Here is a 14102-nt window from a genome sequence, read left to right on the forward strand (position 1 = left end):
GGGGGAGGACAGAGAGAGGAACCCGGACGTCAGAGAGAGACACCAGGGTTTGGGTCCCAACCCTGCCGCTCACTGGCTGTGTGACCTGGAGCAGGTCACGGGACCCTCACTGAGCGCGTCTGTGCAGCGTCGGAGGAGGGACCGCCCCCCAGACAGAGCCCCTGCGAGGGCCAGGCACGGGCCGCTCGGCTCCCGGAGAGCTGCGGCGCAGTGCCTGCAAGGTCGGCCGCAGCCGCCCCCTCCTCCTCGGATCTGCCTCTCCTCGCCGGGGCTTCAGGCACCCTCCTGGGGTCTGGGCTGGCGTGGGGGCTGCTCTCACCGGCGGAAGGAGGTAGAGGTGACGCACTGTCAGTGCGAACCCCGGGACTCGGAAGGCCTTGCGTGCCGCACTCTCCAGGAAGGCCGCCAGCTGCCAGGAGGGCCCCGGGCAAGGCTCCCCCCCCACCCCCGGCAGCTGGCTGCAGGCACACGAGGGACAGCAGCCCAGACCGCCACCTGCAGAAGCAGGAGCTGAATGACTGCTCTTGTTCGGAGTCACCGAGGACTGGGGGGACTTGTCTTCCCACCATAGGCCTCAGACCAGCCAGTCCCTCCGGGGCATCCCCGCTCAGACAGCTGCGGCGCTCGCCTCCAACCCCTCGCCGCCTCTGGGCGCCCCTCTTCCCACCCCCGCCCCGCCCTGGACCGCCCACCCCCGCCCGCCTCTCCTCCACACGATGCCTGTCGCTGACACACCACTTGGTTATACACGTGTTATAAACTTGGGGGCCGGAGATGCCCTTGTTTTCCATTAGGTGGTCTCCCATGCCCAGAACAGCCAGGAGGCCAGGGTGGCTGCAGAGGAGGAGACCTGGGAGGCCGCTGGGAAATGAGGTCAGCGGCAGCGGATCACGTGGAGGCCAGCAGGTGGCTGTCAGGAGTGCGCAGGCCGAGCCGGGGGGGGGGGGGTGCCGAGGGGCTGTGAGCGGGGCGTGAGAGGAAGAGGGGGGGGACGACTGCCGTGTTCTGGCCTGAGCACCCCGACGGCTGTGCCGTGGGACCCTGTCGGCAAATGTTTCTCGAGTGAGTGAGCGTCCACCTGTCGGCGAACGAATGACCTCCGACCGGGCTTTCACGGCACCGGAAGGCTGCTTGAGGCCCCTGCGTTCCCCAGCACCAGGCGCTGCAACCCTCCCACCACCTCTCTTCTCATCGCCGCGGGGGCAGAGGCGCTGTGCGCGCAGATAAGGGCCTGACTGTGCGTGCGGAGGACCCGGAACCAGAGGGCTCAGCTAAGGCACCTCAGCCCCAGAAAGGGGGCAGCTGGACGACGACGATCTGTAAGTCCTCCTCTGCCTGCGAGCGTGACGGTGTCTGGTAGCTGGCGAGCGACTGGCTTCTGAGTTCCAGAGCAGCCGCGGCGCCAGCGGAGCACGCCTGAACCGGGAGGGCCGTGTAGATCGGGGGCTGGCAGACTTACTCTGCCCGCAGACCGAACGCCGCCAGCCTCCTGGTAGCGCGTGCCGGCCACCTGCGCACAGCCTGCGAGCGAAGAATGCTCGTCAGTTTTTGGTGGTTTCATGTCAGCCGGTTACACTCGCACCTACACGACAGTCTTGGTTTTGCCTCTCGGCCCCGCGAAGCCAACGGTATTCACCGTCTGGCGCTTTAAGGAGTCTGCCCGCTGCTGACACGGACGGACCGTCCCGGGGCAAATGCCTCGACCGTGGCCCACACGGTTTCCAGACACAGTTATCTGGGTATTTCGCACGGAGTGACTTCCGAAATCAAGTGCCCTGAGAGCAATCACCGAAAGGTAACGACATCAACAGTGGCCACTGGCCACTGCTGTTGTCTTAAACAACAGTGACACCCTCCGTGCGGCGGCGACAGGAACGGCGGGACGCAGAGATGCATCTGATGCGTGTTCCTGGGGCGAGACGTGCCGGGGCGAGGCGCAGACATTGTTCTAAATCTGGAAACATCTGATGACCGAGTGAGGTTTCCTTCCCCTTTCTTACCCACGCCCAGCACAATGCCCCGCGCGTCTCATGAGAAAAATTCCTTCACGCTTACGGTTTCCACGCCCTACCGCCGAGCTTTCGCTGAACAAAACCCAGCCTGGGGGAGCCCACGACGGACACCGGTACTGCGCAGTTATCACACAGAGCACCGTACCGTACCCTGTGACGGCCAAGTGTCATGTATGATGTACTGCACACACAGTACGCTGAACATTCTGTAACAGGCATGTACACACATAAAACCTATGATCACGACACACACAGCACATTGCACTGTTTTATATCAGTGTCACACACCTCACTGTGTCCTTGTTATTTCCCCGCCCCACGGCAGAGACCGACGCCACGTCACACACTGGCTGTGGAACTTGAGACAGGTTACTGTACTTTTCTAAGCCTCAGTTTCTTCATTGGTAAAGTCAGGGAATGATTTAAAAAGATTTTTACTGTGCCCTTCTAGCTCAAGACTGTGATTCCATGAGCATATTAAATAACCTCTGCTTTGAGAACTTCTCCTCCCCTGACGCCTACTCGTGGTCACACCCAACGCGGCTGCGAACCTCACCAGTGACCGGGCGCGGGCGTCGCCGGTGTCCGGGACGGTCTCTGCGGCGCCCCGGCGCTCTGACCCGTCTGCTCGACCCCCCTTGCCGTGAGCCGTCTCACAGCTCACAGGGCATCTACTCTGGTGACAGCAGAGGCAGTGCCTGCTTTCACACACGAGAAGTCGGGGGAAGGGTGACACGTCGGCCCCCCACCAACGCGGCGGGGAGGCGGAGCCGGGTCAGCAGTCGCGCTGCCGACAGCGAGCGTCGCACCGCCGACGTCAGGGACGCCCCCAGGCTCTGTCTGTCCCCCTCGTGCGGGGAAAGGAAAGCGCTGGATCGTCCCTGCTCCCTGGGAGGCAGAGGACAGGAGCTGTGGTGGGAAAGGGGACCCTCCAATGAGGGGGTCTCACGCCTCTCCTCTGTGCAACTCTGCCCTCGAACGAGACGGAGCCAAGCCCGACGCAGAGGACTGTGAGAAAAACACTCTGAAGCGAAAGCAGATTCTTAGCGCTGATAATGGCTTCTGAACTCCCCACGACCTTTCTCTGAGCCCCGTGCCATCCAAATCGTCACTGCAGGATTGATAAACACAGCTCACGTTGCACAAGAGAAACAACTTCAAAACGACGACACCCCGAGCTGCGACGGCGCCCCAGGAGAGCCGCACGGCCGGCGCCCCGAAGCTCCGGGGCTGGGGACCCAGCCCTGGGAGCGCACCCTAAGGACACCGCTCGGAGCAGTCACAAGGACGCGTGCGTGAAGCTGCGTGCTCTCGCCTGCACCACGACGGCAGAACGGGAGACCGGCTCCGTGCCCAGCAGCGGGGAGTGGCCGAGTTACCGAGCACCCACCTGCCGGGCCGCCGCGCTCCCTGCGGCGGCTCCGAGGACCGCGGGGCGGCGCGGAACCAGAGGGGACACGACCTGCCCGGGGCTCCAGGTCCGCGGCAGACACGCACGGCTGACACTTCTGCTCACTCGGTTCTGGGGTTTTTAGACTCAGGCACTCAACATGCATTTTCTTAGCATTTTGTCAGAATTTTCCAATTTTTTCTTTAATAATGCAACACTTGTTTCCACTAAAATAAAATGTAATTTCTCTGTGTTCAACCTACAAGTAACAATGATAAAAAGCACTTACTAAACATGCACTTTATGCAGGGCACTATTCTGGGCTCTTTACACCGCCCCATGAGACATGAGACCCCATTTGCAGATGAGGAAACTGAGGCCCAGAATTCAGTGACTGGCCCGAGATCAGCCAACTGGAAAGTAGAAGCAAAGACGGGCGCGGCCACCCAGGCTCCGGAGGCGTGCTCCCCCCACTGCGCGGTCAGGACGCACCGGCGCGGCACCGGGTGCTCCGGATGGGAAGCGGGCGGTCGGGCGGGTTCGACTCTCGCTCTACTGGTGGCGGTGGGGGGCGGGGCCGCAGGGGGGGGCTCGACCATGTCTGCTCCTGTAACCACCACTTCCAAAGAAATCAGCCAGGAAAAGCCCCCGTGACCACGGCACTCGGCAGAACCAATGCCGTCTGCGGACACCGAACACCCGGGCACCAGGCAGACAGGAGCGACAGTGGCCAGAGCCGGGGTCGCCAAGGCACAGCCTGCAAAGGCGCCTCTGAGGCCGTCTGGCAGGCGGTCCTTTCAACGGAGAGACGGAAGCCCAGACGGGCGAAGGCACACGGCTGGGACTGGGACGGAGCCCCGCCCGGGACCCCGCTGGCCCAGGGCTCTCTCTCTCTGATGCGCACGTATGATAAGAGTCACTGTCACCCACCGACGCTTGCTGTGTGGTGGTTAGACGCTCCGGCCCCTTCGCGTAAAGCACCTCCCGTAATTCCCGCCCCAGCCCTCTGAGGAGGGCGTCACCGTTAACACCAGGCACGGGGCCGGGAAACGGGCTGCCAGCGGGAAGCCGGGTCTGGCCTCGCCCGGCTCGAAGGCCCCACGTGTGGCCGGAGCTCAGCGCCCAGCCCTCGCGCTTGCTTCCTGGAGTGCTGCCCGGGAGCCCCTCGCCGCACACGGCCGAGGCCCCAAAGCGGCGGAGCACGGACCGGAACACGGCAGCGTGGGCTGGAGAGCCATCATGCTGCTGACTCGGAGCGCGGCGGCCCCAGAGGCCTCCCCACCGCCGGGCCTGCAGGGGCAAGTCCATGCACGGCACCGCACCGCTGGGACTGGGACCCAGACACTCCCCCCCCCGCCCCACCCCCAGTGCAGGAACAAAGGAGCACGTGGGAGGCATGCAAACGCTCCGCGGTCCGCGCCCCAGCCAGCCAATCCCCTTCCCAGCACTGCCGCTGCGCAGCCGGCCCCGCCTCGCCCCGGAGAGACACTTTCCACAGTCAGCGCCTCCACCGAGAGGGTGTTAATTGGGTCCTCACACCCGGCTGTGCACGAACATGCAAATTGTTCACGTTCCCACTTGGCAGGCCGGGGTGGCCCCGGGCTGCCGGGATTTCTGCAGGAGATACGGATTCCGTTCTCAGTCGCTGCGGCAGCCTGCAGTTCCCACGGCAACACCCCGCCCGTGCTGCGCGCCCCAAAGCCAGTGTGACCACCGCGAGCAGCCCTTCAACTATTTCTGAAAAGAAACAGAAGCGTTGAGAGTGTCTTCTGAGGCGTCTGGTTTGACGGATCAACAACTAAGTGTCGACTAAGTGAGTGCCTTCTGTGGACCGATCTCCTGCACTGGGGTCAGTGAGCTCATGCCCCGTAAACCCAGAGTCGCAGGGGGCAGGGGAGTAGCGCCTGTCCTCACCACCCCACGGCCTCAGGCGGAGAGGGGCAGAGCAGGGGGCAACACTTCCAGCCCCCCACAACGACCGCTGCTGAGCGCCCCCAGGCCCGGGCCCCGTTTGCGCCATGGTAACACGCAGCCCCGTGTGTGCGTGGCCGTGTTGGTGTGGAGGACGGAACAGTGGTCCTGACAGGGAGCCCTCGGGAGGCTTGCAACCAGGCGGGGGGGGGGGGCAGGGGGGGCAAACGGGTAAACGGAAGGCCGATCCCTGCGGCGTGAGGGCCGTGTGGGAACCCAGAGGCTCCCTCCCACGTGGAGAAGGCACTGGGGACAAGGGCAGCAAGGGGACGAGGAGATTCGGGATCACGAAATTCGGCTGTTTGAGGTCAGATGGCAAGTGGGGGCAGAGCTCGGGCTGGCGGGAGCCACCGCCTGCCCCTCCCACCGTGCCCTGTCTCTCCTGTGGGGCTGCTGGGACGCACTCCGGTGGCACCAGGACTCACACCGTCACCCAGCGCGGCACCATTGCTGTAGAGACCAAACGGGGCAGCCTGCTTTCTCACGCTCGGGGTCTGGGAGCTATGGGGAGAACGGGGACCGGAGGAGTCAGGCGGGGGTCCCCTCAGAGGGGCGCACCCCGCACTGTTTGAAGTCACGGGAGGGGCATTGCTTCCCAGGGTATAAACGCTCTTTAGGTGCCAGCAGGCAGCGGCGGTGAGATCCATGTTTCCGCAACCAGTACTCTGTCACTGCAGTTTTCCCCTTTCCAAGGGCAGGACCCAGAGACAGAAGAGAAGTGACCTCAAGGGCAGACGGTAATTTCCTTGAAGTTTCCCTTCCTAATGTGCTCTCGGCTGGGCCATCCTGATCACCACCGTCCGGCTCTGCCGTCCCAGGGCCACAGACAGGCGGGACGGACGTTGGGGGCTGTCCCGGCTGCCGCAGCGAACACACGCGCTCCCTTGCCTCTAAAGCAGACCCCGACACTGGGCTGCTGGCCCTGGGGCCATCGGGCATCCTCGGAGCTCACCCCACCAGGCAGAGCACAGCCTGAGGAAAGTGCACTCACGGTCAGGGTCAGGGTCAGGGTCAGGGTGGCGCCTGGGAGTCACTGAATCTGGGCTCCAAACACTGCATTAAAGCCAGATTTCTGAAGCACAGCCAACCCTCAGCGACGACACACAGCCGTGCAGGACCCTCGCAGCCGCGCTCCTGCGCGTCCCTGGCCTCTGCGCCGGGAGACAGGAGTGTTGGCCCAAGCCTGGCCCGAGAGGACCCCCACAGGGGCCAGGGCGCTCCCGGGCAGCAGGACCCAGGGGACTCAGCAACCAGGGGCAGAGAGCCGCTCCTCTTCTTACACCCACTCCCTGCGGACCCCCGACACCCCGACTATCAACGGCGGTCCCGCAGCCGCTCTCATGGAAATCACTGAGCGCAGGTAAACAAAAGGAAACACAGCACTTTCTCTTTACTTGCATCTGTAAATCGACAGCTTGCAGTGGAAATTTTAAGTTTTAACTCCCATACATTTTTCTAAGGAAAAGCAGAGGCAATCTGAAAGTAAGCAGATTAAACTCTTGTTACGAAACGGCGCTTTTGAGTTGGGGGAGCGCCGCCACTGTGGTCTGGGGGGCAGGCTGCCAGCCCCCGCGGCAGTGCAGGGGGGGCCGCACGCGCCCACCAGTGAGCGGGCCGGCGTGAGCGGCTCCGCGGAAGGGCACTGTGCAATGCCGTCCTCGTCAGCGCCCGGGTTTCATTTCTCAAAGACAGACAGACAGACAGACACTCTCTTACAAGACTCACTACCATTGTTGCCTGTCACAAAATTAGCAGCAGTTCCAAATACCATCTACCACCCGGTTCGCGCTCAGGCCTCCTGGACTGCCCCTCCCCCACCGCCTGGTCCCTGTTCTGTTCAAACGGGGAGCTGCCCGGGGACCACGAGAACTCTCCTTTGTCGACGCAGCTCGCGGCCGAGGAACGACTGGTGCACAGTCAGACAGACTGAAGTGCGAGGCCCGTCTGCTTCTCCCTGTGAAACGACGCACCCCGCTCTACCCACAAAAGACAGCCACCGGGACCACGCCCACGCACTCCCTCTGGGTCACATCTTCTGCACCCCGGCGCACACCTGCACGCGGCCGCGACCTGACCGTCTCGCCGCGACAGGTGGGGCGCTGCTACCGCCGCTAACTCTCGGCGAGAGGAGGTGAGAGCCAGGACCCGGTCGAGTCCCGAGGGCACCGTTCTCGACAGTCTGACACTCTGCCGCTCAGAGTGCGACAGTGTGACGCTCTGTCACACTCGGGGTGACGGTGACACGGACAGCCCTGGGGCGCCTCCGACGGGCCCTCAGTCCCAGGAGCGCCCCGGCGGTGCTCGGGGCCCCACTGGCCGCCGCGGCGGCTGCAGCGCTGGCGCCGGCACAGCCCTCAAGGGGCAAAGGCTGGGTGTCAGCAGGAGCTGCCGACCCGCATCCGGGCTGGCCAGGACGCATAAACGTGAGACTTTTCACAGAAGGTACTCTGAACTCCTCGGAAGGAAGGACCCATACATTTAAAAGCTATTGGTAACATTCTCTATACCGTCTTGCCACAAAAAATTCACACTCCCGAATATCAGAATATCTGGAGCATTTTTTAAAAGAAAAATTTGCAGCCGACGGACACACGCCGCACCGAACAGAATCCCCAGCTGACACTGAACTCCCCGCCGAGCCACGCCAGCATCTTGAGATTCGAACTGCTCCGTTCCTTAGCACTGTCGCTTTTCCTTAAACTACCCCCAACTGGAGGTGTCCCCCTGGCAGTTTCGCCCTGGTTTTGGGCAGAAGCAGCCCAGTGACGGCTGCCTCCCTTCTTCCTGCTGGCGCCGCTGCCCGGGGCCTCGTTACCTCGCTTCCGGGGGCGCAGGTGGCTTCGGCTCAGGGGCTTCGGCTTCTCAACTGCGTTGCCCATCCTGAAGCCGGAGGCTCCCAGAGCCCACCCGGGCCCGGGGTCTCTGCGGCCACGGAGCAAGGACCGCGTCGCCAGCTGAGAGGGGGTTCATCTCCGGGACATCGTGGCCCCCCAGCAGCGAGCCCTGGCAGGCCCCTAAGAGGAGAACCTGGACTCTGCTCCCACAGGGCTCTGCCTCCCGCCTCCCCAGCCCGCTCCCCTCCAGGGAGGAAACGGGAAGAGAAGGCTCGGTGTCGCCCTGCCGGCCGGCCTCCGTAATAGTCTATATTAAGAAACTCCTTCCTCAGCCTTCCTCGGACACTGTTACTCCCCGGCACAGCGGCGGCCTCAGAGCACGAGCTGTTTCCAAACCTTCCAATCCTGCTCTTCTGGAGTGGGGAGGCAGGGAGCAGAGAGCTGGCAGTGAGAGACGGGCGGTTCTGGGTGAGCCCTGGGAGCAACGCCGTCCCACGGGCCCTACCGCCACACCTTCTGTGGAAGGTTCTCCCTCCCAGACCAGGGTGCTACCATCACACAAACACTCCGTCAGAGAAAACAAACTGGGGCCATCAGTCCTGTGTTTCCAGGGGAAGGTAATGTCCAGCAGAATGCAAGCTACAGCCCCAGCTGGTGTGGCTCAGTGGACTGAGTGCCGGCCTGCGCATCAAGGGGTCGCTGGTTCGATTCCCAGCCAGGGCACATGCCTGGGTTGCAGGCCAGGTCCCCAGTAGTGGGTGCGTGAGAGGGAACCACACACTGACGTTTCTCACCCTTTGTTTCTCTCTTCCTTCCCCTCTCCAAATAAACAAACAAACAAATAAAATCTTTAAAAAAATGCAAGCTACGCCTCAGCTTCCAAAGGAAAAAAACCACTCAGGACAGATGCAGCCAAGAGTCTGTAACCTCAAGGTCCAATCTCCCAGTCTAGCGTGGAAATAAATCATTTTTCTGGAGAAAATTCTGAACAGGTTTCCGGGGACAAAAGAAGGGCACAAAATCATACACCTTTTTTTTTTTTTTTGAAAAAAAAAAAAAAAGACACGGCCCAGGGAGACCGTCTTCACGGATCTGCAGCCAGAGTCTGAGGCCGGTTTTCAGACTGGAACTCGTGAGGGGCGCCTGGGAGTGCGCAGAGTGGGCCTGCCGGGGCCCAGACTGCCAGTTCAAGTCCCAGCTCCGCCGCTTGTTTCACCGACGGGGCACTGCGGCCTCAGCTCCCTCTGTTACACGGACGTAGTTCCAGTCCCACGAGAGACAGTGTTCACGAACTGCTCAGCACGATGCCCGACGCTCAGGAACCCCGCGGCAGACAGGCACCGCCCACATCTTTGTGATCTCAGACGGTGAAACCGTGTTACCAGCTCAGGCGCAGGTTTCCGGCCCCGTCGGGGCAGCCCCGGCACACGGCCACAGGGACCCCCTCTGCTGGAGGCGGATGGGACGGTCCGGGAGCAAATCACACTCGTGAGACCAGAGTGAAACTTAGAGACGACAAGCCCCCGCAGACCGGCGGGAGCAGAGAGACCGCGTCAGGAGGCACCGCCGCCGCCGCCCGGGCTCTGCCTGGGGAGCCCGTGCGCCGTTACACACGACTCCCGGGGCCCTGGCCGTGGCGGCGCCGGCCGGCCCGTCCCGAGGGAGCGGGGAAGGACCTCGGCCGTGTGTGTGTGTGTGTGTGTGTGTGTGTGTGTGTGTGTGTGAGAACACGAACGAAGCCACGTCCAGACTGCTGCACATGCCCAGGCCTCAGCTTTCGATCTGCGGTTCGGAAACCACGTTTCAGGACCACGTCTCAGGTTCCAAGCGCGGAAAAGCCAACAGCTCGAGTCCATCCCACGCCTCCAGGGAGGAGGCAGGAGAGGGCGCAGAAGCGTCAGGGCCACCGCCCCCTCCCCGCCCTCACCCAGCACCCCTTCCTCCAATCAGACGCAGCCGCCCACCAGCAGGGAGCGAAGGCCCGAAACCCACCAGAGGGGCCTGACACCCCCCGGCTGCTCAAGCGTCCACTCCCGACTCGGCGCCCTCTGCCCCCCCCCCCCCCGGCTCCCACCACTCACCGCCCCACCCTTTCGGCACATTCACAGTGACGTCAGTTTCCTTCTCAACTCCCTAACCATTTTCCTGAGCAAGCTTTCAACCTTTGCAACCCCAGATAGGACATCTGACCTCACTTCTTCCACGAGACACGAAGTTCAGTGTGCTTGCAAAAGCACAGTAGGTCCAAAAGGTCCCACTTCCGAAACCGCATCTAACGTCTCCCGCGCCTGAAGCCGTAACCACGCACACTCGGCAAACTACCGGCCCGAGTGCTCCGCGCAGAGGCTGCGCGGCCCTCGTAGGGTGCCCTCACCCAGCAGGTGCTTAACACCTGTCCGCTGAACAAACCAACGGGTGGATGGAGGAATAAACAAACGAACAAATGAGAATCCTCTGCCCCCACACCTCCCAGTGCCCCCACCCCGAGAACGGTCACCCCGAGCTTCTAACTCATAGATAACCCCCGTTCCCAGAAGAGCCGGGGCTGTGGGCCGGTCTGGCCCACCACATCCTCGCCCTCGGCCCGGGCGGAGTTCCCCGGCCGCGGTGTTGCGTCGGCACCTTCCTCGTTTCCCCCGCCAGCCTGTGAAGTCCCCGGAGTCAGCAGCAGGTTCGGGTCCGTTCCCCGGGAGCCTGCGCACACACAGGACGGCAGGTCACGGCCGGGAACGGGGCCCGGCCCGGCCGGTCCTGCCATCCCTCCGCCGGGGGCCGCCGCATTCCAGCCGCTTCTGTGAGACGACGCACCCCGAGTCCCAAACGACCGATGCACTGACGGGCCTCACACGTGGACTGGAACTGTCTCTGCGAGAGCAGCCTGGAAAAGGAGGCCTGTGGTCCAACTGCTTCCCAGGTGATCACGGCCTCCCACAATGACTCAAACGTGCAGAGGCTGGGGAACATGAACAGAACAGCCGGTCTGAAGAATGCCTCGCTAATTCCCGGCTTGGAAAAAGTGGCTTTTAGAGGCATCCCCGAAGGTGACCACGCCCACAGGGAAACCGGGCAGGGGACCATCTCCAGCCCACGCGTCAGGGAGACAGGCCGGGGCTCTGCCGGGCGAGATGACACGGAAGCGCCCTGCCGCCAGGAGCAGGGCACTCTCGGCACGGCCAGTGCGGCGTGTTTCCGGTCTCGCACAAACGCTCGAGGACGCTGTGGACACAGGTACTGTGTTCAGTCAGACTGCACCTCACCGCCAGTTAGCCAGGCTACTCCTGGAGACGCCGGCATGGCAAGCCCCCCTACATCTTACCGGTGGGGGAGGCTAGGGGCGCGTCAAGGCTACGTATGCAGTTAGTTAGCCAGCCCCAGCCCCAGCCCCAGCATTCTCCTCCTCGGCGAGGACACCTGCTACCCACTTCCCTGTGGACAGAGGAGGCCGAAGCGGTGGGCAGGTGCCGGCTTTGGAGGTCAGCTGGCCTGGTCTGGGTGTCTGCGTGGGCCCTTCCCGGCTGGGGAACTTGGGATAGAACCTACCCTCTCCGCACCTGTTTTTCCACGTGTGTAAAGGTGCACTGTGCCACCTACTTCAGCAGGCAGTTCAGAGGTTAAACGTGATGTTTAAAAAGCGCTGGCACACAGCAGATACTCTTAAAGAACAGCTACTGTTGCTGTTTGTATAATTTTATTGTGCATAAACTCCAGCTTCAGATACAATAAAGACAACTCTTGACCCTCACAAAGGATCTCTTGTTCCACACCACAGTGAGACCCACTGCAACATTCTGGCAAACCGCTCGGTCCCTGGGTGCAGATCAGATACAATCTCCCTGACAGTTGCCCTCCCACGGCAATACGGCAATACCGCCCCGATCGTGGAAAGGGATGCGAACCAGGGGGCAATGTGGCAGCGACCGAAGTCTGAAGCGGCTCACAGACACCGCTCCCCTCCCACCCGGCCCTACTGGGCCCTACTGGGCCCTACTGGGCCGGGAAGACCCCCGGGTCGGGTCGGGGAGCCCTGCCAGGCGCAGCTCTCCTCGAGGGAGATGGGCGCGGACGTCACGGTGCAGGAGGGAGAGGCCAGCGATCCCTGGAACGGGCACATTCGCCCCGAGGCGGGGAGACGGGCGGGCTCTCCGGCGGGCGCCCAGTGGCTGACACAGGCTTTGTGCGTGGAATGTGCCTGCTGGGAGGAAAGTCTGATGTTGGTCACTTCCCCTCCCGAGAAAAAGAAAACAATACGAGGAAGCGCCAAGCACTGTGGGAATGTTCCAAGTGGGAGTTCCAGCCGCTCCAGAGCACAAACAAAGGGGAGCGACGAGCCTGGAGGTCAGGCCTGGCGGAGCGTGGGGGCCGAGAGTCTGGCCGCCAGTCTTCTGGGACCAGAAGGATGCTACTCTGAAGTGACCTCCCTGCCCAGCCCTGGAGGAAATCATCGAAGGCAAAGGCCCACCTCGCCCCGAGGGTCTCAGGAAGCAGAGGTTGGGATTCATTGTTGTGATTCGCCGGCACGCTCACAGACCGGTCTCGGGTGTCACGGCTGAGGGCGAGGCCGCTGCCACGCACGAGGGTTACTCAGTCTGCACTGCGGCCAGTGCTGAGAAATGTTCAGGACAGGGTGGCCCGTCTCCAGGGGGACCTGATGTAACCTGGGAGGTTGGGGAAGGCTGAGACGGGAAGGATGGGCAGGAGGTGACCGAGCAAAGGGGCGAAGAGCATTGCGGGCAGGGGCAGCATGTGCAAAGGCCCCGTGCAGCGGGTGGTACGTGAATGGGGGGAGAGTCAGATGGGGCAGGGCTCAGAGGTGCAGGGTTTCAGGGGGTTCCCACAGGGTTGGCCAAACCACCTGTGCTTGTCTTTCCAGGAAGAGAAGCCCACGGCATTTGATCAAAGTCTCAATGAATTCCAAACGGCTAAGAAGCACAGAGCTAGTCCGAACCTCTCATTCTGAAACAAGGAAACTGAGGTCCAGGGAGGAAGAGACACTTCCCCAGGCCCTCACAGGTGGCCTGAGAACCCGCATCTCGGACTCTCCCGGCCTGGTGTTTCCCACGGCCGCGCAGCCGCCTCGTTCCCGGCAGGGGCGTGCCGGCAACCGTGACGTGCCGCCCCGCGCTGGGCGCCGACCCTGCACCCCGGACAAGGCCGCTCTGCGTCTCTGTCCGGGCGGGACGAGGAGTGACGCGCTAGAAGTGACGGGACTAGGAGTGACAGAAACCAGCCCTAAAGCCGGCCAGTCCGTCCTCCTTGGGGTCCAATCTAACCTGCAAATAAAGGGGGTCAGAACTTGCCCCCATCCCCCGTTCCAAAGCACCCCACAAGACAGCCTCGGCGGACGATGCTGGCTCACCAAAGGAAAGGCAATCCGGGCGGGCCCCTCACTGCTGAGCGAGCACCCAGCCTTTGGAGGAAGCTACTGATCTGTCATGCCTTCCCGGCCAGGACCGGGCCCCGGGCTCAATCCCCCGCCGGGCGTGACACGGGGAAGCCTGCACCTCTAATTTTACCAGTTCCACCTGGAAGAGAGAGAAAGGAACTGCTTTTTTAATCACTTACTATTTTTAGAGAGGGGCAGGGAGGGAGAGAGAGAGAGAGGAAAAGCAACATCGGTGTGCGGTTGCCTCTCGTGCCCCCGACCAGAGACCTGGCCGCAACCCAGGTGTGTGCCCCGACTGGGAATCTAACCGGCGACCCTTGGGTTCTCAGGCTGGCACTCAACCCACTGAGCCACACCAGCCAGGGCAGGAACCGTTTTTTTAAGTGAATGAAAGCAGCAATTTTTTCCTCTGCCATTTGTTCCACGATACTCAAATACTCAGGGAGACATCTAACTACTGGGAACACTTCTGACACTCCTGGTACTTCCCGGGGTGCCCAGGGGCGCAGGGC

At 62.4% G+C, this 14102-nt stretch overlaps 1 protein-coding gene across 11 annotated transcripts in view; it reads right to left on the minus strand.

Annotated features, from left to right (window-relative positions):
* Nucleotides 1-14102, minus strand: part of RAPGEF1 (Rap guanine nucleotide exchange factor 1) — a 99080-nt gene that overhangs the window by 70395 nt on the left and 14583 nt on the right. For 3 of the 11 annotated variants that reach the window (XM_045845988.1, XM_045845982.1, XM_045845980.1), the window contains exon 1: nt 8189-8414. The exons of 6 other annotated variants lie outside the window; for them this stretch is intronic. In XM_045845988.1, coding sequence (XP_045701944.1) covers nt 8189-8252 — 64 coding nt within the window. In that variant the 5' untranslated portion in view covers nt 8253-8414. Of the gene's footprint in view, nt 1-8188; nt 8415-14102 lie in introns of those variants that run through there. 2 more of the 11 variants (XM_045845985.1, XM_045845990.1) reach the window with 2 other exon arrangements.

This window comes from Phyllostomus hastatus, unplaced genomic scaffold (genome assembly GCF_019186645.2).
Source record: "Phyllostomus hastatus isolate PE091 unplaced genomic scaffold, TTU_PhHast_1.1 phas_contig_495, whole genome shotgun sequence".
Taxonomy (NCBI): Eukaryota; Metazoa; Chordata; class Mammalia; order Chiroptera; family Phyllostomidae; genus Phyllostomus; species Phyllostomus hastatus.